A 21,509-nucleotide genomic window follows, 5' to 3' on the forward strand; every position below is an offset into this window, starting at 1 on the left:
CTGTGCACAGAATGTGCTGAAGTACCTCTTTTTCAGAAGAAAAACTGATGGCTGAAGTCCCAATCCAACTCTTGGGTGTGGTTTGACGTTTGGTGGGCTTCTTGCAATGCCCCCCACTGAAGAGGGTTTAGTTAAACATGAAAATATAGGCAGTGGGACCTCCTCAGACTTCTTCCTTGGCCTCTGACCACTTTTACCACAGGGGCACTCAGCTCTGAAGTCCTCTGTGGTTGTGGGGGCCTCCTCCACTCCAGGGAGAGCCTGCCCTCTGGGGCTCAGAGCCACCTGGTGGTTGAGCTCCGTGACCTAGAGTCAGGTTGCCAGCTTTGGCTCCCACAGGCGCTGCCATTCAGAAGATGTGTGACGTTGGGTGAATCTAACTTCCCTGTGCCTTATCTTCCTTCACAGGGAAACCAGGGACAAAAAGTAGTATGCACCTCAAGTGTTGGGAAGGCTGAGCCATACAACCATACAATGTACAGAAAGCACTCAGCACCCAGCACTCAGCACCGAGCACACCACAGTGGGAATATGCTGTCCTTTTCTGCAGTCAGCCAACCTGAGGTGGTGCCCTGAAGGCTGCATTCATGGCACACAAGGGGCTGTAGCATGGGCGTCTACTTCAAATACATTTTCCCAGGGGATCCCTGGGTGGCTCAGCGGTTTAGCGCCTGCCTTTGGCTCAGGGCGTGATCCTGGAGTCCCGGGATTGAGTTCCACGTCGGGCTCCCTGCATGGAGCCTGCTTCTCCCTCTGCCTGTGTCTCTGCCTCTGTGTGTGTGTGTGTCTCTCATGAGTAAATAAATAAATTTTTTGAAATAAAAAAAAAATTTTCCCAGCAGATGACCTCAGCCCTGGTGGTGTTTGCCATCTGCTCTCCTCAGGGGAGGGGGGGTGTGTGTACTGGAAATGTGTGTGAGCATTTTTGGGTTAGCCAAAGAAAGGAAACACTACTAGAATATGGGGAAATGAGAAGTAGTACAAGGGACTGCCCCACTCAATTAAGAATTGTCCCTGAACAGACATTTCTCTAAAGAAGATGTACAAATGGCCAATAAGCATATGAAAAGATGCTTGGCATCACTAATCATTAGGGAAATGCAAATCAAAATCACAGTGAGACACTGCCTAACACTTAGTAGGATGGCTGTTATAAAAAGAAAACCCTACAAAATATCAAGTGTCGGAGAGATGTTGAGAAATTGGAACCTTTATGCACTGTTGGTGGGCATATTATATGGTGCAGTCACTGTGGAAAACAGAATGGCAGCTCTTCTAAAAATTAAGCATACAATTACCATATGATCCAGCAATTGTGCTTTTGGGTATACACCTGGGAAAACTGAAAGCATGGACTTGAAGAGATATTTATAGACCCATGTTCATAGGAGCATTATTCATAATAGCCAAAAGGTATAAGAAACCCAAGTATTCATTGATAGATGAATGGATCTACAAAATGTGGTCTCTCTATGTAGACCATCTCTCCATCATTCAATACAATTCCAATTAAGGTGGGGTTTTTTTGTTTGTTTTGCGTGTGTTTTTGTTTTGCCACATCTGACAATGCATTTCTAACATTTACCTGGGAATAAACCAAACAGACTTCTATAAATAAATAAAGGAACAAATAAATAAATGAATAAAGAGTTGACTCATCCTTAGGAGACCTATCTGCATGGACCTGTGCATCTGCCCTCCTGGTCCAGGTTTCTTTTTTGTTTCAGTTGCCAGGAGAAGGGGACCCTTATAATCAGGTAAATGCCCACCTCCAAGGAGCCAAAAGTCAGTGATGGGATCAGGAGGGGTCCCATTGTTAAGTGGGTAGTATTACTTTCAGGATGCTCTCATTTATTTAAAGCAATCCATTTATAAATTACATCTACTAATCAATAAAATCACATTGGGGCAACAACTTGGGATTTTCGGCTTTAAATGATACTTTCGGATCTCAGTGGAAAACTGAATGGGAAGAAAGAGTTCTTACCTTGTAGATACAGGACTTAGCATTCAGAAAGAAGAGCTCGATGGTAGCGTTGTCTTTTAGGTATGAGATGCTTTCTATATAGAACCTGAAAGAAAAACTGCAAATGAGCCACAAAAGCAACGACTGATCTTGCCAAAAATGAGCTGTTTTCTGAGCTACAGGATTTGACATAAGGACCAGAACTCCTCATCCTAAATGAAAAAGAAAAAGGTGTGATCAGCTGCTTTTTATATAGTTCCTTTTTGAAAGAAAGCAGTTTTTCAAGCCCTTTTCTAGGCCATTCGGACTGCCACAACCTTGACCTGAGCCAAAGAGCTGGGACTCCCACCAGCTTCCAAGAGGGGGTTAAACTCGACCATCTACTTTTCTTTTTCCTGACCTACTTTCCAATTTTTTATAATATTGTTTTTCATATCTTACTTTATTTTGGTACTAATCATTGTTGAATTAGCTGGATTTTTAAAAAGATTTTATTTATTTATTTGATAGAGAGAGAAGAGCATAAGCAGAGGGAAGGACTGAGAGAGGGAGAAGCAGACTCCCCACTGAGCAGGGAGCCTGAAGCTAGGCTCTATCCCAGGATCAGGACCTGAGCCAAAGGCAGGTCACTTAACCAACTTAATCCAGGCACCCATGACCTGAATTGAAGATTTTATATCTTAAAGATAATTTCTTCTGCTCAACTGAAGAACGGGGGCCCTAATTCTCTTTGAAATGGTTATGACATATCTTCCCAAAGGTGGTGAGGTGAGATTTGATTTCTGTGTATCCAGAGAGCTGTGGCAAGTGCTCTTAATGCTGTGATATTAATGCACATTAAGCCAAATGAGAATTGGATTTTTATCCAGATGGAGCTTATAGATTTTTTTTCATGATAAAACACGCTGAAATTATTTACGTTTACATTTAATGCACCTTTACACATCGACTTTGGAGTTTATTAAATTATGTAATTAGATTAGGCACTTGTGCTTGTCTAGGGACCAGCTGTGTTCAGGGAGAGGGTGATGGAATGCAGAGCCTTGCCAGGAAACAGGCCCTGAGAGGGTGTGGTACCTCCTGTGGGGCCACTGGATACCTGCCTCCTGGAAACTGGGGATACCTTGAGGGGGCGGCAGCAGGTACAATGGGAAGACAAGTGCTATGTTCTTCTAGAACAGCATTACAATATGACGGAAAGAATCCTGGGGAGGAAGTCAATAGACCAGTGATCTGGTCCCAGCTCTGTATGATTTAGGGCAAATTGCTTCATCTCGCTGGGCTTCTGGTTTCCAGACTGCAAAAGACTGTGGGACCCAGTCAGTGTTTCTCCACCTAAGAAGTCTACTGCTGTCCAGCACTGGAAACTCATTCAGATAAGAACAACAATAACAGTAGCAAAAACAACAAGCCAACATTGCACCAGGCTAGCAAAACATACCCATAGGCACGGATGAGCCCATGGCCTACTAGTTGTCTGCAGACTATTAATATCTTGTAATTTTTCCAGTGTGTGCAGACGCTGCCGTGATTAATATCATAGAGATTCATTTAAATTTGTGAGTGAATCCAGAGTGACTTCAGATACTAGCAGATATTTTCAATCAACAGATATTAATAAAATTACCACCACATGAGAGTCTACAAAATGTCTGGAAATTACACTATGGCCTTCACTCTTGCAAAACTTGCGGATGAGTAAGGATCCTTGGTGGACCTCTGCCACTCACATTCTCCCAGCAAGGAAAAAAAAAAAAAAAAGACCACCTACGTCCTGCTTTCAGAGTAGGTATTTCAGGTCATGGAGGCCTCCATAAAGAGTCTGCAGTAGTTCCCGAAGGATCTGCAAAGTGGCACAACTTCCACTTCTCTACTAGTGGAGACTTGAAATGCAGTAGCAAACTCTAGGTCTTTTTTTTTTTTTTTTAATATTTTACTTATTTATTCATGAGAGACACAGAGAGGCAGAGGGAGAAGCAGACACCCTGCGGGGAGCCTGATGTGGGACTCGATCCCAGAACCCCAGGATCACAACCTGAGCCACAGGCAGATGCTGGACCACTGAGTCACCCAGGTGTCCTGCAAAGCCTAGGTCTTAAAGCAAAGTAAGTTACATGTGACTTAATTTTTAAAAAATCCACATTTGTTGTGAAGGAATTTTGACCGGGGATAGTCAGGATAGCAGAATCAGAAGGAAGAAGGAAGGAGTTGGGGGGCAGCCTGGGTGGCCCAGCGGTTTAGCATTGCCTTCAGCCCAGGGCCTGATCCTGGAGACCCAGAATCGAGTCCCACGTCGGGCTCCTGGCATGGAGCCTGCTTCTCCCTCTGCCTGCGTCTCTGCCTCTCTCTCTCTCTCTGTGTCTGTCATAAATAAATAAATAAAATCTTAAAAAAAAAAAAAAAAGGAAGGGGGGGAGAGTGAGCGAGCGAGGAGGGAGGGAGGCCAACTTGCAGGTGCGGCCCCATTATAGAGTCGTCTTGCTTCGTACCTTTGCTCAAGCTCTTGCCCTCGTCCCAGAAACCACCATCCTCCACACCTCAAACCACTCTTGCTCCCTTGCCCTCACCCAGAAACACCATGTTTCCTGATCTCTGCTGACGGCCCAGGGAAGAGCTCCTCTCTCTAGGCTCTTCCTCTGTGTCCCGTACTTTTCTGTTCCCTGGGGCATCTTCTTCCTAGGTGATTAATGCCCCCTCGAGGGTGAGGCCAAATCCCATTCATTTTTTCTGTCTCTCCAGCACTAACACAGCGCCTGGCACACACGTGGGCATAGTTAAGGGTCTGGGAGCAAAAGGCTCTGGTTCTCAGCTTCACTTGTCCTCACTTGCCGCTGAGTGGAGCTCTCAGGATAGGCCAGTGAGGTGGGCAGGGAAGTCACTGCAGGAGAGGGAGGAGCTAAGTGACCCCTACTGTGTCCCCATGCCCTGAAATGCCCAGTGTGTGTGTGTGTGTGTGTGTGTGTGTGTGTGCCCTGCCCCCCTGCCCCTTGCTCACTGTCAACATGACAGGTTGCACAAACAAGCTGCTGATCATCACAAATCTTAAAGCCAGAACTACAGCAGAGGTTTCTGTGTGACTAAGAGAGTGACCTTAGTTCTGCAATAATCATTCAGAGTCTAAATCATCAGAGTCTAAATCTGTTGGGTCTGCTGTCCCGTCATTCTCAAAGCGATGCCTTGTGTCTTTATGGCATTTGTTTCAATTCCTGAGAGTGAAGGAGTGAAGACACCGGCCACCCCTGCCATGCATTTCTCCTCAATAGTATAAAAAGGAAACAGCACTCCCCCTTCTCTCTAGTAACGGACACTGGAAAGGACAGGGCAAGTTTTGTCCTCTGCGGCAGCATTCGTGTCCCCTGCCCACCCCCCCACCCCCGCCCCAGTTACAAGCTGGATCAGAGGCAGGAGGGTAGAGAAGAAAATAAATCACCTCCTCTTGACAGAAACTAGAAAGCAGCTTCCTGTGAACCTTTATCACCGAGAAACAGCCTGGAAAACCGTGTGAGCAGAGATGCCCGGGTGCCTCAGTGGCTGAGTGTCTGCCTTTGGCTCAGGTCATGATCCCCAGGTCCTGGGATCAAGTCCCACATCAGGCTCTCGCAGGGAGCCTGCTTCTCCCTCTGCCTGTGTCTCTGCCTCTTTCTGTGTGTCTCTCATAAATAAATAAAATCTTAAAAAAACAACAATAACAAAAAATCTGTGTGAGCTCCAGGGTGGTCATGTTATCATTCTGTAACCCTGTATTTAACTCATCCAGAACTTTCCATCAGCACCAGGAGACTTGAGAGTCAAAATGCCTGGAGGAAAACAGACCTTCGACATCTCGATCCACACACTGAGGCCCAGAGCGCAAAGTGCGGGAGCCCCAGAGAGAAGAAACTTCTGGGAAAGTGGGAAACATTGATGGTTTGGGTATAAAGTCAGGATTTTTTTTTTTTTTTAACCAGTTGTGTTCTTTTCGATTTTCATGAGAGCTCCTCGTTTTTATCAGCAGGTGGCGATGTTGCTTTTCCTTAATTCCCAGTGCACGGGTTATTGAGGGGTGGGGAGCAGTGCTTCCTCAAAGACCTGGTTCACAAAGAAATTCCGGGTCTCTGGGTAAACCTAAGGAACTGAATGCTTTCTTGTTGATTCACAGGGTCTGCACAGACAATTCCAAGTGTGGCTCCAGATTAACCAGGGGTTTCTGGTACTTTGACATCTGGGGCCTTGGTGGCTCTGGAGGGACGGCCCCTCCCAGGGTTGACCAGTTCCTTAGAGGTGTGAGCTTGCCCTTCATGTGCAGACAGGCCTATCTAGAGAGCTCACACACCCTTCCTGCTCCTTTGTGGGGCTCTCACACTCCAGGTCATTACCCTCCTGCCCTAATCACCCCAGAGCCAGGGCCAGACAACTCTGGACAGCCTCTATGCCCCATAGCCTGCTGAAATTATTCAAAGTAGTCAATCCTAAACCTGATTACTCTGCCTCACCCGTTCCTTCCTGTAGAAACCACAAAACAAAGGCTCTTCCCCACAATTCCCTCCCCTCCCTCTGCCTCCTGACCAACCCTGGGGAGTCCCTTCTGGCCTTGCCTGGTGTGGCGAGCCCTCTCTTCTCCTTTTGGGAACTGTAAATAGCAAACTAGTCTTTTCAATGGCCACCATCCCCTCATGTTTGTTGGGAGTACCCATACCTGAGTAAGAATAAAACTTAAGCTTTAAAACGGGTTCTTCAGCAGGACTTAGCAGGACTGGATCTGATAGCTTTTTTTTTTTTTTTTTTTTTTTTTTGAGTCAAAGGGCCAACCTGTGTTCTAGGACAACGGCAAATCTGGCTAAGTCTAAATCTGTTTCTTGAATACCATAAGCAATGTCACACCCAACCTGGCCCAGATGATGTGGACCTGAGGTATTTTATCAGACGGTCTGAAGAAGGAATAAATACGTGTGTGAGCACAAAGATAATCAAGAGGCTCTGAAGCCTGAAGGCAGTCTCGCCCCCTTTAACCCGTGGACACCTCTGGCTGCAGCAGCTTGAAGTGTCCAGCCACAGGACACCAGTCAGGTTTCCTTCTCTCAACTGCCCGCTCCTCCTCTTTCCTCTCACATCCACCCCTTGGCACTTGGGAATCACCGAATATTTACAGCAAGTGTTAATTAAATGGACCACTGATTTCATTCTATAATGAACACAAGTGTCGCATTTGGAATGCTGACTTTTAGTAGCAAAAAGAAGCGATGGTAATGAAAAGGCTATCTGGTACCGCTGTGAGTTTCTGGGGCCAAATATCTCTGATCTTTAGAATTTCAGCAGCTCTAAAATCTTAACTGGGGCACCCAATTGAGATCTAGCAAGTTCTGGTTAGCAGGCACCTCATTCTGGATCCCTGCCTTCAGTGTTACTATGGTGACCGCATAGAGCAACGGCTTGTCTTTGGCCAACCAGGAGAGACACCAATTGTCAGGCCATAAACTTGGCTGTAAAATCCCCTCTCCCAGATTAAAGCTTCCTGGGATCACCTCTCCTTTTGTTGTTTTAATTTTCCTGGTGCTCGCCTCAGTTTATTGTTGGTGAAACTCCATTTGAGGAGACAAATCTAATCTCTATTTTTTCTTCTACAAGCAGCGTAGATGGTCAGAGTTGCAGGGACACGTGGCTGAAGAAGGCACAATTGAAGGAACAGCCCAGGCGTGGAGGGAACCATTCTGAGCACAAACATGCTCCTACCGAAATAAAGAGACGTCCTTGCGTGTGCAGGGATATTTTTCTTATAATTTTTCTTGATGTATTACTTAAGCTTACCACCAGAGGGGCATTGTTCTATTGGGGGCACTGGTCTCATAGTCCTAAACAGCGATCTGCAAATGAATGTGATCTTGCTCCTACACTGATGCCTGGGCTGCATGTAAGGTTGGGGTGTGAGGGGTGATGGAGCAGCAGGAGGTGAGGCTGGCAGGTACACAGAAGTCAAATCATACAGGACATGCTAAGGATAACCACCGCAGGATGACAGGAAGCCAGGAAAATTCTGAGTAGGGGATCAGATGAGACTTCTGGAAAGATACTCAGTGGTAACTGAGAGGAGACTGCAAGGAGGCATGACCAGGAGAGGTTTAGGAAGGTCCTAATTACAGCCAAGGGGGTGTTTGTGGGGAGTCAGTGGTGCATATAAGACCGATTTAAGCACAAAAGGAACAGGAATTAGCGAATGAAGGAGGGCAAACAGGCAGTGGGGAGAGAGCAAGAGAGTCAAGGTTGACTCCCTAGTTTCTGGCTGGGTGTGTGGTGGTGCCAATCACCGAGATAAGGAGATGCCATGGGTCGAGGGGTAAGTTTGGGGGTCAGTGAGATGAAGATGCCATTGATTCAGGTAGAGGAGGGCAGAGAAGCACCCATGGAATCTGGGGCCTGCAGAGACCACCAGTGACCACGGTGGTGATGGGACAGCCACAAGCTGAGGAGCCGGTGGGATGTGAAGGGAGACAGGACTTATCCTTCCAGACCTTTGCTGTGGGCAGGGGTGGAAGCTTGGGGGCAGCAGCTAAAGGAGGATGTGGGTCAGAGAGGGTATTTTCTTCAGTCAGGGTAGGAGAGTCATGGTCGTGGAGGGGAGACATCCGTGGGGAAGCAGCAGTGTAAGACAGAGAAAGAGAGACGGCAGACTGCAGGCAGGCAGCTCTTGGAACGGGCTGGAACTGGGACACAGGTGGACCTGCTGGCCTCGGACATGTGCGTGCATGAGCGCGTGTGCACGGGCACACTGAGGGGGCTCAGGAGGCCACAAAGATGGGTGGGTTCGACCGAGGAAGGGAGTAGGAAGCTGAAGCTCCCTTGGGCCAGCTTTCCTTTTCTCTGCAAAATCATGAGCAATGTCACCTCCTCGGAGCAAAGGCGTAAGCTTCTGGTTTGGTGTTTATGGCAGGAGGAAGAGCCACAGTGGGCAGTGCGGCGGACCCTGAGCCACACACCCAGCAGAACTGGCTAGACACCCGCTGAGTGTGTGACATTGGTCATAAGCAATCATGCAGCAGCCTGCAGTTGTGTGATCCCCCTCCCCCGGCTCCGACCGCTCTCAGCAGCTCGGGGGTAGAAATAAAAGAAATATGTGACTGGACGGATCCTAACCTACATGTGTGTGCATGTGTGCAAGTGAGCATGCGTGTGTGTGTGTGCGCGTACATGCACCAGCGCGTCATGCCCGAATGTGCCCAGCAGCAATGGGAGGGGCGGTCCTGGGTCAAGGGTGGAGGTTGCAACCGTGCTTAACGGGGTTTGGGCTGAACCTGCAGAGGTGATGGCAGGCGGGCTGAGAGGGCCTCGGAATTTGGGGCAATAGATGCACAGGTGCACATCTTGCCTTGCTCCACTCACCGCTCTACCTTAGCTCCTGAAACAATGCCCACGGTGTGGTGAGAGCCGGTGGAGTATTTGTGCATCAGTAACTGAATCTGCTGCCAACGGCGAGTGTGCAGCACAGCGTCCCACGGGGGAAGCTCACTCTCACAGCCGGAACGAGAGTGCGTTTTGGCTCCAGGCTCCGCAGAGATAAAGCTCGGGGTGCCTATGGGACTGCAGAGTGTTCCTTACAGGAGGGGGCACAGCGCAGGGCAGGATGCCTTCCCACCGGTGTTCACCCTGGTCAGGAAACGGCAAGAGTGTCTCAAGTGGGGCTAACGATGCATCTCTCGGCTTCTGAAAACTCCTGCTTTGCCATCAGCCATGTCCCTTTCTCTGCCAATAGGGAGGTTCCAACCTGCCTCCAAGCTCTGCGACTATGGGATGTCTCTCCACCAATAGGGTGCTCTCCGCCGAGGCAACTCGGGGTTCAGTAGTGCTAGATCTGGAATGTCAGCCCTGGGAGGGCTGCTCTCCGTGCCCTCTCACCCGATGGGGGTGCATCTGTACCCAAGGCCATCTCTACAGGTGCACCCTCGCTCTGTAGCCGCAGCCAAGTGTGGACTGAGAGATGGACCAAAGTCACTGATCCTGACTCAGTGGCCTGTGGCCCTGCCAGAGTCTCTGATAAGCAATCACAGAGTTGCTTTTCACTTGTGGAGAGAGAAGCAGTGTGGTTGGGGATGGGGGTAGGGCGTGAAGTCTGGAGCCAGATCTTTTTTTTTTTTTTATTTTTATTATTTATTTATTCATGAGACACAGAGAGAGAGGCAGAGACACAAGCAGGCTCCCTTTTGGGAGCCCGAAGTGGGACTCGATCCCAGGATCCGAGGGATCACGACCTGAGCTGAATGAAGGCAGATGCTCAACCAGTGAGCCACCCAAGCGTCCCCCATCTCCCTCTCCTTAACCAGGAGTAACAACACCTTATTTAAGGCCTGTGAAGATTTATAATCATCCTGAATAATGGACAGGTGTTTAAAAATGGATAGATCTTTCCCTTGGACCTTGCTTCTTTTTAGGTGATTATTAAGACTCTGAACCCTCTGTGCTCGCTCCTGGTGATCTGAGGAGGAGGGAGGGGTCCTTTTTAGGCTAAAAACCATGGGTCAGTGAAGATGGATACTTAGTCCTCTGCCCCTGCCATTCTGAGGATATCCAGCAGTGGATACCAGCTTCAGGTGTCCCCTTCGAGGACGTGCTCGGAGGCTAAAGCAGAAATCTCTGAATTCAAATTCATGCTATTTAATATATTTGGGTCTTATTTTTCATAATCAGTTGAATGGAGGTAAGAATTTTGCCCTCATTCTCACAGACATTTTGAACATGCATTACAGCGAGAGACTATATAATTGAAAAATAATAAGCCATGCTGGGATGGCAGCCCAAATTTAGATCCCCAGTGATACAGGGTTAATATTTCCACTGGATGAATTCCTAAATCTTGCCTTAAGGCAGCCAGTCTTTTCCACGGTCTCTTACTGGGTGCTTTTATTCTCCTTTTCCACGAAGGCTAACGGTGCAGGTGTTATGGAGATGTCATCTGTAGGTGTTTAAACAAAAGGAGAAAGGCTACACGAGTGGCTGGAGAGTCAGACCACTTGCAGTCAAGCATGGGTACCGATGGCTGGGCTGGGGCTGCTCAGGTGGCTGCTCCCTTGTTGAGGAAGGACAGGGTGTGCACACAGGGACATTGCCCAGCTGGACAGGGGCTCCTCGATGGACTCTGGCATAGCCCATGATCAGAGTCTTTTATGAAGATGATTTATCCTAGCATTCCTTTGGAGGAAATAGCCTCTGGGCACCCCTAGAAAAGTACCAAGTTATAAGCTAGGAGTTCTTCCCAGGTACCAAGGTAAAAAAAAAAAAAAAAGCCCAATTCACCTACATGAGAGAATCTGCCTCCTCTCTTGGACAAAGCACTCTTGATGTTTTGCAACTGCACTGCCCAGCTAGTTGCAAAGTGGGGACTCAGGAGAGTGAGGTCTGGGAGCCAGGATCCTCTGTGATTGGTGCCCAGGTGACACCCACCCACCCATGGGACCTGGCTGCAATAGTTCAAGTGACAGATGATGAGGGGCGGGAGGATAGGGCAGAGGGTGGAAGCAGCAGCTGACAATCAATGCATCTAAGTATCTGGGGAAGAGGAAAGACTTCAAGGTTAAAGTCTATAGGACTGAATGGATAACAACATCACAGATTCCAGGGACTGCGGAAGGCCTGGGTGGGGGGTCAAGATGATGAGTCCGGCTACGGACCTGATGAGTTAGAAGCACTCAGAAGTGGCCTAGGAGTAAGTGGACAAAGAAACCCGAGCCTCTGCAGAAAGAGCAGCTTTCGCGATGAGCTTACAGAAGGAGCTTGGCGTTGTGGCCGTATTCTGCTAGGAGTCTGTCCCCAAATGTGGGCCTGGGAGAGTTTTTCCGGGGGAGTGTCCTGCGAGGTGCCTGCTGCAGCCAACTAGGAAAATGGGGGCCGGTTGGCAGAAGCCTTCATTCCTGGTTCTCTGTACTGAGAGCATGGGATCTACCTCTGTAGCTCTCTGAGTAGCTGGCATCACAGACAGAAGTCAGGAGTGACCTGGAATGGCCTCCATATCCTGTGACCAATGTGTCAACCAGGCAATCTCATGGTGCCCCAAGCTTTCTGCCAAGGCTCAGACTCTGAAATCCACCAGTAACTCAGCTCACAACCCTTGCAAAAACCAGCTAATATACCACCAGCCCAGTATTTTCTCTTTTTGACAACGTCAGTGAAAAGCAGCAGGAAGGAGGGGAGATCCTGGTGTACAGCAAGCGCATGGCAAATCCACCTTTGATTACAGGTTAAGGAAATGCTTCAATTCAACTGAGTCTTGCTTGATGCTGCGCCCCCCACCCCCACCCCGGTGGTATTGTTAACTCTCCATTATGTGGTTACTTTTCCATTTATCTGAGAAAATGGAGCCACCATTAAAGAGACTGTGACATCAAGATCACACCCATCAGTAATGGAAATGGCTAAGATTAGCTCTGAAAGGTTTGCAGCTCTTAAACAAATCAAAAGGGCATTAAATCTAAGTTTAAATTCGCTCCTCCGGTGGAGGCGGCGATACACATTCCTGCCTGGTAAATGGACCCTTTAATTCTTGTTTAGGCTCTCGGATGCCTTCCGTGGTATCAGGATGGCTACGTCTGAAACTGCATTTCTGACCATGCTCTTTAGGAAGAATTGGCCTGTGAATTGTTTGTGTCCTGCTCTTGAAATTGTTAATATATACTTTTTAAAAATTTTATTTGAGACAGAGAACATGTGCGTGTGTGAGTGTGTGCACGCACAAACATGAGTTTGGGGAAGGGGCAGAGGGAGAGGAAGAGGGAGAAGCAGACTCGCCACCTGAGCAGGGAGCCCGACCTGGGGCTCAATCTCAGGACCCCGGGATCATGGTATGAGCCAAAAACAGAAGCTCAACCACTGAGCCACCCAGGCACCACACTGTAAAATTTTAACATATTTTAAAAGAACAAGGTGTGTATTCGGTAGGAATACACACTCGGTTGGTGTCCAATGGAAGATGGAGCCCTTCAAGCCTAAATGTCCCTGCAATGGTATGCAATGAATGTTCTGCACAGAAACTGCCTGGTGGCTCCAAGGACAAGTGCTCTGGGAGCTGCTGGATCTGGATGCTCAGATCCTGGCATTGTCCCTGAACCTATAACACAAGCCCCTCTAACTTGCCAAAACCTTCTGCAAATTAAAGTGGTAAGTCCAGCTGGCTTTGTGAGATATTTGCAAATATTAACCGTGAGAAGCAAATTATATTCTCTGCAGTCACAAAATAAAACTTCTTATAATAGATTAGTAAACAGAAAATGCCCTTTGTTTCTGGTATTTTATTATGCCATATCTTCCCTTAGTGGGGAAGGCATTGATCTACGGTTTGCTGCTGCATTTCAGCTATTCCTATTTGGAATAAGTTAAAATAGGCAAGTTTCAAGAGACCAAGTGCCACTTATGGTAAAAGGAAAGAAGACACAGGGGCACCTGGGTGGCTCTGTTGGCTGAGCATCTGCCTTTGGCTCAAGTCATGATCCCAGGGTCCTGGGTAAGAGCCCAAGTCAAGCTCCCTGCTCAGCAGGGAGTCTGTTTCTCCCTCTTCCTCTGTCCCTCCCCCCTGACTTGTGTGCTAGCTTGATCTCTCAAATAAATAAATAAAATCTTAAGAAAAAGGAAAAGATACAGGTATTTGTGATATAGCTCTAAATGACTGCCACACAAGAAAATAGTAATCCAAGAGTTTTGTGTTACTGTAAGAGACTTAGTTTAGTTTGAGATATATGCCCCTCCCCTCAAAAAAGCAAAAAAAAAAAAAAAAAAAAAAAAAAGAGCTCTTATCTTCATTCCACACAAATATCCTAGTGCAAGAGCACAAACATGTGTATTCATGCATGCAGGGCAGGCCTTGGACACTCACACCCTATGCCCACATCTACTGGGAATGCAGCATGCATACAGTCGACTGTGACCTCTGTCATTGGCCAACGGACCACAACAAACTTGATTCCCCTTTCCTTTGTTACACTGTCCTTCCAGACTTTTCTTGACAAAGAAAAATATAAGAAGTAAAAGGAGGGACACCAGCTATACATACCTGACACAAAAGTATAAAACCACCGGTCCTGACTTTTTGGGGAAGTCATGTTCCAACACTCTTCGATCTAGCTGAAGCCAGTTTAAGTGTCCCCTGAGGAGAAGAGAGACAAATAGGTTAGGACTAGAGAAGTGTCCTGTGATGAAGGCGTGTGTACAGTAGAACATGCTGGATCACAGACCAATGTGGACCTATACCTCACTACGAAGTTCTCAATTTAAGAAACCTCAAGGAATTATCTGGAGGAAGACCGAATCAATGGCAGATACTGTGTGACATGGAGGAGGGGAGTGGCAATCAGAAGGTCTGGGGTTTGCAACCTGCTATCCATTTCCTAGACTGTGCTAAAATTTAAAAATTAAAATGAAATCCTACTGTCTCCTCGTGCTGAATTCCCTTACCACCACCCTCCTGACTGCCTTTTTTTCCTGAAGCACTCAAACCCACTTTCGAAATGTTAGCAATCTTCACAACATCTTGCCGGAAGCAGACAGGGTGAAAAGTGAACCACAGACAAGTTTCTTAAAAAATTAAACACACACCCACCACATGACCCAGCCGTGCTACTCCTAGGTATTACCTGAGAGAAATGAAAGCTACATTCATGCCAGGAGTTTTACACACAGATGTGCAGAGACACTTTACCTAAAATAGCTCAAAACTTGGAACAACCCAAATGTTTATTAATAGAGGAATGAACATGATAGAGTTTTGGAACAGAGTCCTAGGCCCCAATAAAGACAGTGAGCTATTGATACATATACCACCATGGATGAATCTCAGAGTAATTACGCTGAGTCAAAGAAGCCAAACAAAAGAGTGCAGACTGTAGGGTTCCATCTATATAAAACTCCAGAAGGTGCCAAGTGATCTATAGTGACAGAGGCAAATCCGTGGTTGCCTGGGGAGAGGGTGGGAGGAAGGGCTTTTAGTGAGACAAGAGGAAACTTTTGGGAGTGATGGATATATTCATTATCTCAATGGTAGTGATGGTTTCATGGGTGTAGACACACGTCAAAACTTATCAAACTGTACTCTTTAACATGTGTGTTTACGATATGTCAATTATACCTCGTCAAAGCTATTTTAAACAGTGAAACCCCAGAGACGTTGGATGATAAACAAATGGAGGGGCTTGTGCATTTCCTCCTTCCCTCTCTCCCTCCCTCTCTTATTTCTTTTTGTAAATATTAATAACCTTCTCTGAAAAAGGATCTGGAGGTGCAACAGTGAGCAAAACAGACACAATCCCTATTCCCCTTGGGCTTATATTCTTGTCGGGAGACAGACACTCAACCACTATTCCCACAATTAATTGCATAATTACTAATCAGATTGGTATTAGGACTTAACACTTAAGGTACAAGGACCATGAGTAATGAGAATATGTAAGGCCCTGACTGAGTTTGGGGCCCAAGAAGTACTGCCTGGTGTTTGAGATTTGAAGAAGAAGAATTAACTCAGCAAAAGAGCAAGGGAACCATGTTCCCAGCAGTGCAGCCAGCATGTGCAAAGGCCCTGAGGTAGGGAGAGATCTGGCATGTTGGAGTCATGTGAGTCGAAAGAGATGAGGCTGGAGAGGGCAGGGACCAGCTGTTAGGGCCTAGGAGGCTATGCTGATGACAGCGGTCTTTGCAGAGTGAGGCAGAGCCCTGGGACAAGTATGAGCAGAGGAATCTACCTTTTCCTGTCCTCTCCTGGCCCAATCACAGTCCACCAGCCTGGACAACTAAGCCCCATAATCACTTTTACTCAGGAAGCTCATGTTGAACTGACACAACTGGTAACACAAAGTCTCCTCAGGTGCCTGATGCTGTGTAACATGGTCATAATATATCCACTCGTGGGAAAAGCTGGCACTGGCTCTGTGGATAACATGAGACAAAAGTTGTCTGGCCATTGTATTAAAATGTTTGCTCCTCCGAAAAGATGCTTGTCTCCAACAAATGCAAGACAGAGAATGCACTAGAGGCTTCTGGCTCCACTTTAAGACTTCATTCAAGCTGCACCTTTTGCACAAAACCCTCTCTTTCCTTTTTTTTTTTTTTAAGATTCTATTTATTTATTCATGAGAGACACAGAGACAGAGAGAGAGAGGGGCAGAGATACAGGCCGAGGGAGAAGCAGGCTCCCCGCAAGGAGCCTGATGTAGGACTCGATCCTGGATCCTGGGATCACACCCTGAGCCGAAGGCAGATGCTCAACTGCTGAGCCACCCAGGCATCCCACAAAACCCTCTTTCAATGACGCCCACAGCTGTGGCTCTAAAGATGGCATGGGGATCTGCTTCTGAGGGAGCATCCACCTGAGGAACTCTGGCTCTTCTTCCTCCTCCTGGGGCTCTCAATCTAGAAAATCTTTTTTTTTTTCTATTAACTTTGCCTTTCATGTTTGGTTATTCTTCCCTAAATATAGTAAGGATAAAAAGATAATAACAACAAAAAAAGTTTTCTAAATAGGACGACCAGATCAACTTCTTCCAAAATGGTGGGATGAATTCCCATCCAACTAGAACACGGGATCTGGGAACAGCAAGCCTGGGTGCCAACTTGGTCTCTAGTCGTACCTGCAATGCTGCTAATGCCCCACAGGGTCACATTGTTTCAGATCTCTGTGCCTTAGCTCAGCTGCCCTCTCTGCCTAGAATGTCCTTCCCCTCCTGCATCACTGAGTGAGGTCTGACTCATCCTTCAGGACCAAGCTCTCCCATGTCTCCTCTAGAAAGCGTTCCTTGACCCATCTCCCCACACCACACACCAGCCTGGGCTGGGCTCCTCTCTGGCCCCTCACGGCGCCCACCCCTGGCACACCTGCTCCTGGACCTCCCACACTCCATAGAAGCCCCCCTGCGTATGCGTTCTATCTCCCCAATAGGCCTTTTACATCTGAAAGCAGAGATCTGCTCCATAAGGTCAGAGTATGTGTGTGATCAAGCGGAAGGTATTAATACAAACATTAGCCCTAATTATTGAAAAATAAGTTACAGCCACTCTCTTCCTGCCTCTGAAAATGTCCAAAATTTCCTAGAGCCTTCTCTTTAGGCTCAGCCTCCTGCAAACATGCCACGTGCGTGCTCTCTGCTAGGAGTCTGATCATGCCGTTTCCCCTAATTGGAATTGGTCTCTCCATCCTCATTATCTGAGCTCTAGCCTTTGTTCAAGGCTGAGTTCCAGTCTTTCAGGGAAGCCTTCCTTCATTGATTCGCTTTGGGTTTCTTTGAAACTTCTCCAGGCTTTTGTTTATGTCATCCTCAGAACGTGTGGCATATTCTCATACAATTAGTTATTTAAAGAATACAACCAAAAAAATAAATAAACAAATAAATAAAGAATACAACCTGTCTCCTCGACTAAGTTGTAAGTTTTCAACATTTAAAAAAAAAAAAAATGTCATCCCCGAACCTCACACCGTGCTTGACAAGTATTAGGTGCTCCTAAGGGCATGCTCACTGATGGGATGACTGCCATCAAAAGCCACAGATTTACGCCTGCATCTCATGTTATGAAAGTGACCAAGTGACAGCTCAGAGGTTAACGCTATTGAAAGAAGAGTTTAATGTTATTCAGAGTCCCCCCCATCAGTAAGAGGCACACCAAGCCAGGGGGGGCTACGGGGGGAAGCACCAGTGTTGGTTATGAGACAGACAAGGAATAAGGGGAAGGCAAAGGTCAGAGCCTCTGCTGGGGTCTCCACAGGAAAGGCAAGACAGGACAGTGGAAACAGCTCAGGGTTGGCTAGCTTTAATGACTCTGGTGGGTTCTGAGGCATAAGGGCTGTCCCCAGCCGTCTGGCATCCGGCCTTGAACTGATTAAGGGCAGCGGTCACCCTGGCTCCGTGTGTGAGAGCCCGACAGAGAAGGTGCCTCAGAGGAGGGCTCTGGGTCACAGGAGAGAGGCAAACAGCTTTGGCTCTTAGTCTGGCTTTGGAATTAATGGATGCCAAATAAACAGAGAATCTGAGAACTCTCCGAACAGCAATCCATCCAATGACAATGAAGATTGAAATTTTAATCTTTCGCCTGACAATAATTTGTGATAAGTAAAGGCTCTGGCAGGAATAATCTTTTCATGATCATCACAAGACAAATCCACAGCCCAGTACAATGGCCCAACATTACTGACCACACAGACTGTTGGAGATTTGACTTGGGCTCCCCCAGGGGGCATGATTCACTTGGTGAAGAACCTCCAAGTAGGGACACTGTGCACGAAGGGACACAGATATGGGCGTCACCTGAATGCCACTCTGTTGGGGGTGCTCACTGACCTTCTTCATCCATGTTAACAGAAGACAACTAGAGGAATAGATTCCCTCTCTAGAGAATTTCATTCCCACATTGAAATTTTTTTAAAGGTGGGTCCCTGGGTGGCTCATCAGTTAAGCGTCCAACTCTTGATTTCAGCTCAGGTCATGATCTCAGGGTTGTGAGATTGAGCCCCACATCGGGCTCTGTGCTCAGCATGGAGTCTGCTTGAGTTTCTCTCTCCTTCTACCCCTGCCCTGTGTCGCCTCAAATAAATAAATTAATCTTTAAATTTTTTTTTAAAAAAATCTTTAAAAGAATGACAGTGGGGCAGCCCCAGTGGCTCGGTGGTTTAGCGCCGCCTTCAGCCTAGGGCATGATCTTGGAGACCTGGGGTCAAGTCCCACGTCAGGCTTCCTGCATGGAGCTTGTTTCTCCCTCTGCCTGTGTCTCTGCCTCTCTCTCTCTCTCTTTGTGTCTCTCATGAATAAAATAAAATTTATTTAAAAAAAAAAGAATGACAGTGTAGTAATAAACTTTAACTAGAAATTCCTTGGTTCACAGCCATATATTGGTTTAGCATTTACAATGCAATGAAACAGACCGTGAGAAAATGATCAGGAAGCAGAGAGAACCAGGAGGAGGAGGCCAGAATCACCCCAAATTGAATAGCTAGGCCTCTGAGGAGAAATGAATTTCCTCTCTCCACAACCTCTGCTTGAACGCCTCACCACCTCAACTGGGGGAGGTGGAGGATGGCATGATGCACACGCTCTACCAACCACGGACAGGTGGACTTCCCATACCGGGAATCCTGAGACCCTCATGTGGAAGGAAGGGGGTCCCCCCATTTTGCATGCTTGCAAAAGTGTCTTCACTGCAGGCTGCTGCTCACAAAGGCAAAGACTAAAGGGACAAGTGACTCATCTGAAGTCTTTTATGATAACTGTCTGATATTTGGGTAAAAGCTAAGAGATGGACAGACATGTCAACTGGAAAGTCCAGTACCCTGGAGGCCACCACTTTTGGCTCATTAAAATATTGTCTGCTTGTTGTATGTGGCTCAAAGTCATGTCTGCTGCAGCCAACAGCATCAAGGATTCCTCACAGCACAGGACGCTTCTTTGCCTACATAACACCCCACAGTCTCTACACGAAGTCCCTACCCTCAAATACCTTTTTTTTCCCTTTAAGTTCGGGTGGGATGGGCAACAAATAGGTCAAAGGACCATTTTCTCTATTCAGTTTAACTAAGCGATGGCTGATAGCTCAGTTTTCATTATTCTCATTGATTTTTCATTTGAGGATTCACCTCGGTGCGTTTACCAGTAACAAAGCAAAAAATAAAACAATGCCCCAGCAGACACTGAGTTTATTTGTGTTACTGTCTGACTGATAACTATCTTTAAAGCTGAGCAAGATAACACTCATTTGGTTTATGGTGGCAATAGGTCAAACTGTTAGGTCAGTAAAAAATATGCAATTGCTTCCAGGCAACAGAAATTGGATGCATTTATTTAACAGATTGCTTTTAGCTTCTACATATAACACAAATAGATTTTTGGTTACAGCCCAGGCACCTTCAACAGAGATGGCCCTAAGGAGAGCTTTGTTTACAGAGAGCTACCGGAGGGTGGAGGTATGTGCTAAGTCCATCTGAGCTCACTGCCTCTTGGACCCCTGAGGGGGAGCAATATGCTGTGCCTTTTAGAGGTTTTTATTGTAGACAGGTTATTTCCTATGCAATGAGTTTCCAAAGAAAGCCAAGCAAGAGCATGAAATTCTTACAGGTGTCACTGGATGGGGTGGGGTGGGAGGCAGAGTGCTCTTCAAATGGAAGAATGTTTAGCTAGTTGATGTCCTTAGTTGGAAATACGTGGGCTCATCAGGGACAGCTCCTGCTAGAAACTCTCAAGCTAGAAACTCTCAAATAATGGCTTTCAAGTGTGTGAGTGTGTGTGTGTGTGTGTGTGTGTGTGCGTGTGCGTGCGTGTGTGAAAGAGACAGAGAGGGAGACAAAGATGAGTATTGAGGCAAACAGATGGCTGTTCAGCCCCACTGACTTTATGGCTTTAATTTTTTCTTTATGGAGGAATTTGCTCTACTATGTTCTCTTAAGGCTGTTCTGAATTTTCTTTTGTAGCACCTCCTACACTGTATCTGATTATTTACCTCCTAAACTCAAAATACAAGCCCTATAGGGGGTCAAGGCTAGTCATTTCTGTATTTCCAGAGCTTAACAGTGGATGCTAAATGAATGACTACATCAGCTTCACTTATGCACCATTGATCAATATTGTCAGTGTGATGACGGCTATCCATGTATAGACGCTGCTCCTGCCCTAAACAGTCTCCGTACTCAGGGAGAATTCACTGCTCACTGACTCCAGGATCTGAGCTCCACTGTACCATTCACACTGGGAATGAAAAAGTCAGGAGAAAGCATGGATTCCTAAGGCCTCTTCAGATTGCACCATTCTATTTCATTTGTCTCAGCTGAAAACAGAGTTCTGGAGCCCTTCTCTGGTCAGTAAATAGAAGGAACTGTGGTTTGCTATACGTCTGATGTCTACACAAGCTGTCTCCGAGGTAGCACTGAGTGCTGAATACTACATTCTCAGGAGCAGCAGTTACAACCCAGGCACAGAGGCCTTGGTACTGATTTTTCTCCCCAGTCTCCTGGTACAGAGCATTTAATGAATGGAAATCCCAAACTTATTTCTAAAATTACTTTCCCACAGCTGTATCTTCCTGTTGTTTCTTTTGCAAGTGAAAAAATTGCTTTTCTACTTTATTTTTAAGTTGTAGATAAGCTTGAGACTGCGAATGCTCACTAGCTAAATCCTTCTCAGAAGCCTCCACCAATGGTGGTCCTGCTTCTACTAGAGGGGAGCAGAGATCAAGGACACTGCATAGCAGAAAGGATTCTCCCCACCGTCCCAGCACTGAACTGATGCATTTCCAGTACAAGAAGGCATTTGGGACCGAAATTATTTGGATAACCCAGACTTTACAAACAGTACCAATCAATGATGCGATCAATGGAAACATAGCATGTTGTTAAAAAAAAAAATCCTTAATTGGTTCTTACATTAGGATTCTGGCTTCATGCTGTCTGTGAATCCTCTAAAATTTGAGCATAAATTATTATGTGCGTAAATTTTGGTGGAGGCGATGGAATGTAACTTGTTAACAAATTTCAAAGGGTTCTGTGATTAAATAAGAGGTTAAGAACTAGTCATTTTCTTAATTGGTATGTGAAAACACATTCTAACTGTACCTGGCTTTTAAA

At 46.6% G+C, this 21,509-nt stretch overlaps 1 protein-coding gene across 8 annotated transcripts in view; it reads right to left on the reverse strand.

Annotated features, from left to right (window-relative positions):
* Positions 1-21,509, reverse strand: part of FRMD4A (FERM domain containing 4A) — a 616,236-nt gene that overhangs the window by 123,609 nt on the left and 471,118 nt on the right. For all 8 annotated transcript variants that reach the window (XM_055331818.1, XM_055331822.1, XM_055331820.1 and 5 more), the window contains 2 exons: positions 13,974-14,066; positions 1,988-2,072 (listed from right to left, as the gene is read on the reverse strand). In XM_055331818.1, the coding sequence (XP_055187793.1) occupies positions 1,988-2,072; positions 13,974-14,066 (178 nt within the window). The remainder of the gene's footprint in view (positions 1-1,987; positions 2,073-13,973; positions 14,067-21,509) is intronic.

This window comes from Nyctereutes procyonoides, unplaced genomic scaffold (genome assembly GCF_905146905.1).
Source record: "Nyctereutes procyonoides isolate TBG_1078 unplaced genomic scaffold, NYPRO_anot_genome, whole genome shotgun sequence".
Classification (NCBI taxonomy): domain Eukaryota; kingdom Metazoa; phylum Chordata; class Mammalia; order Carnivora; family Canidae; genus Nyctereutes; species Nyctereutes procyonoides.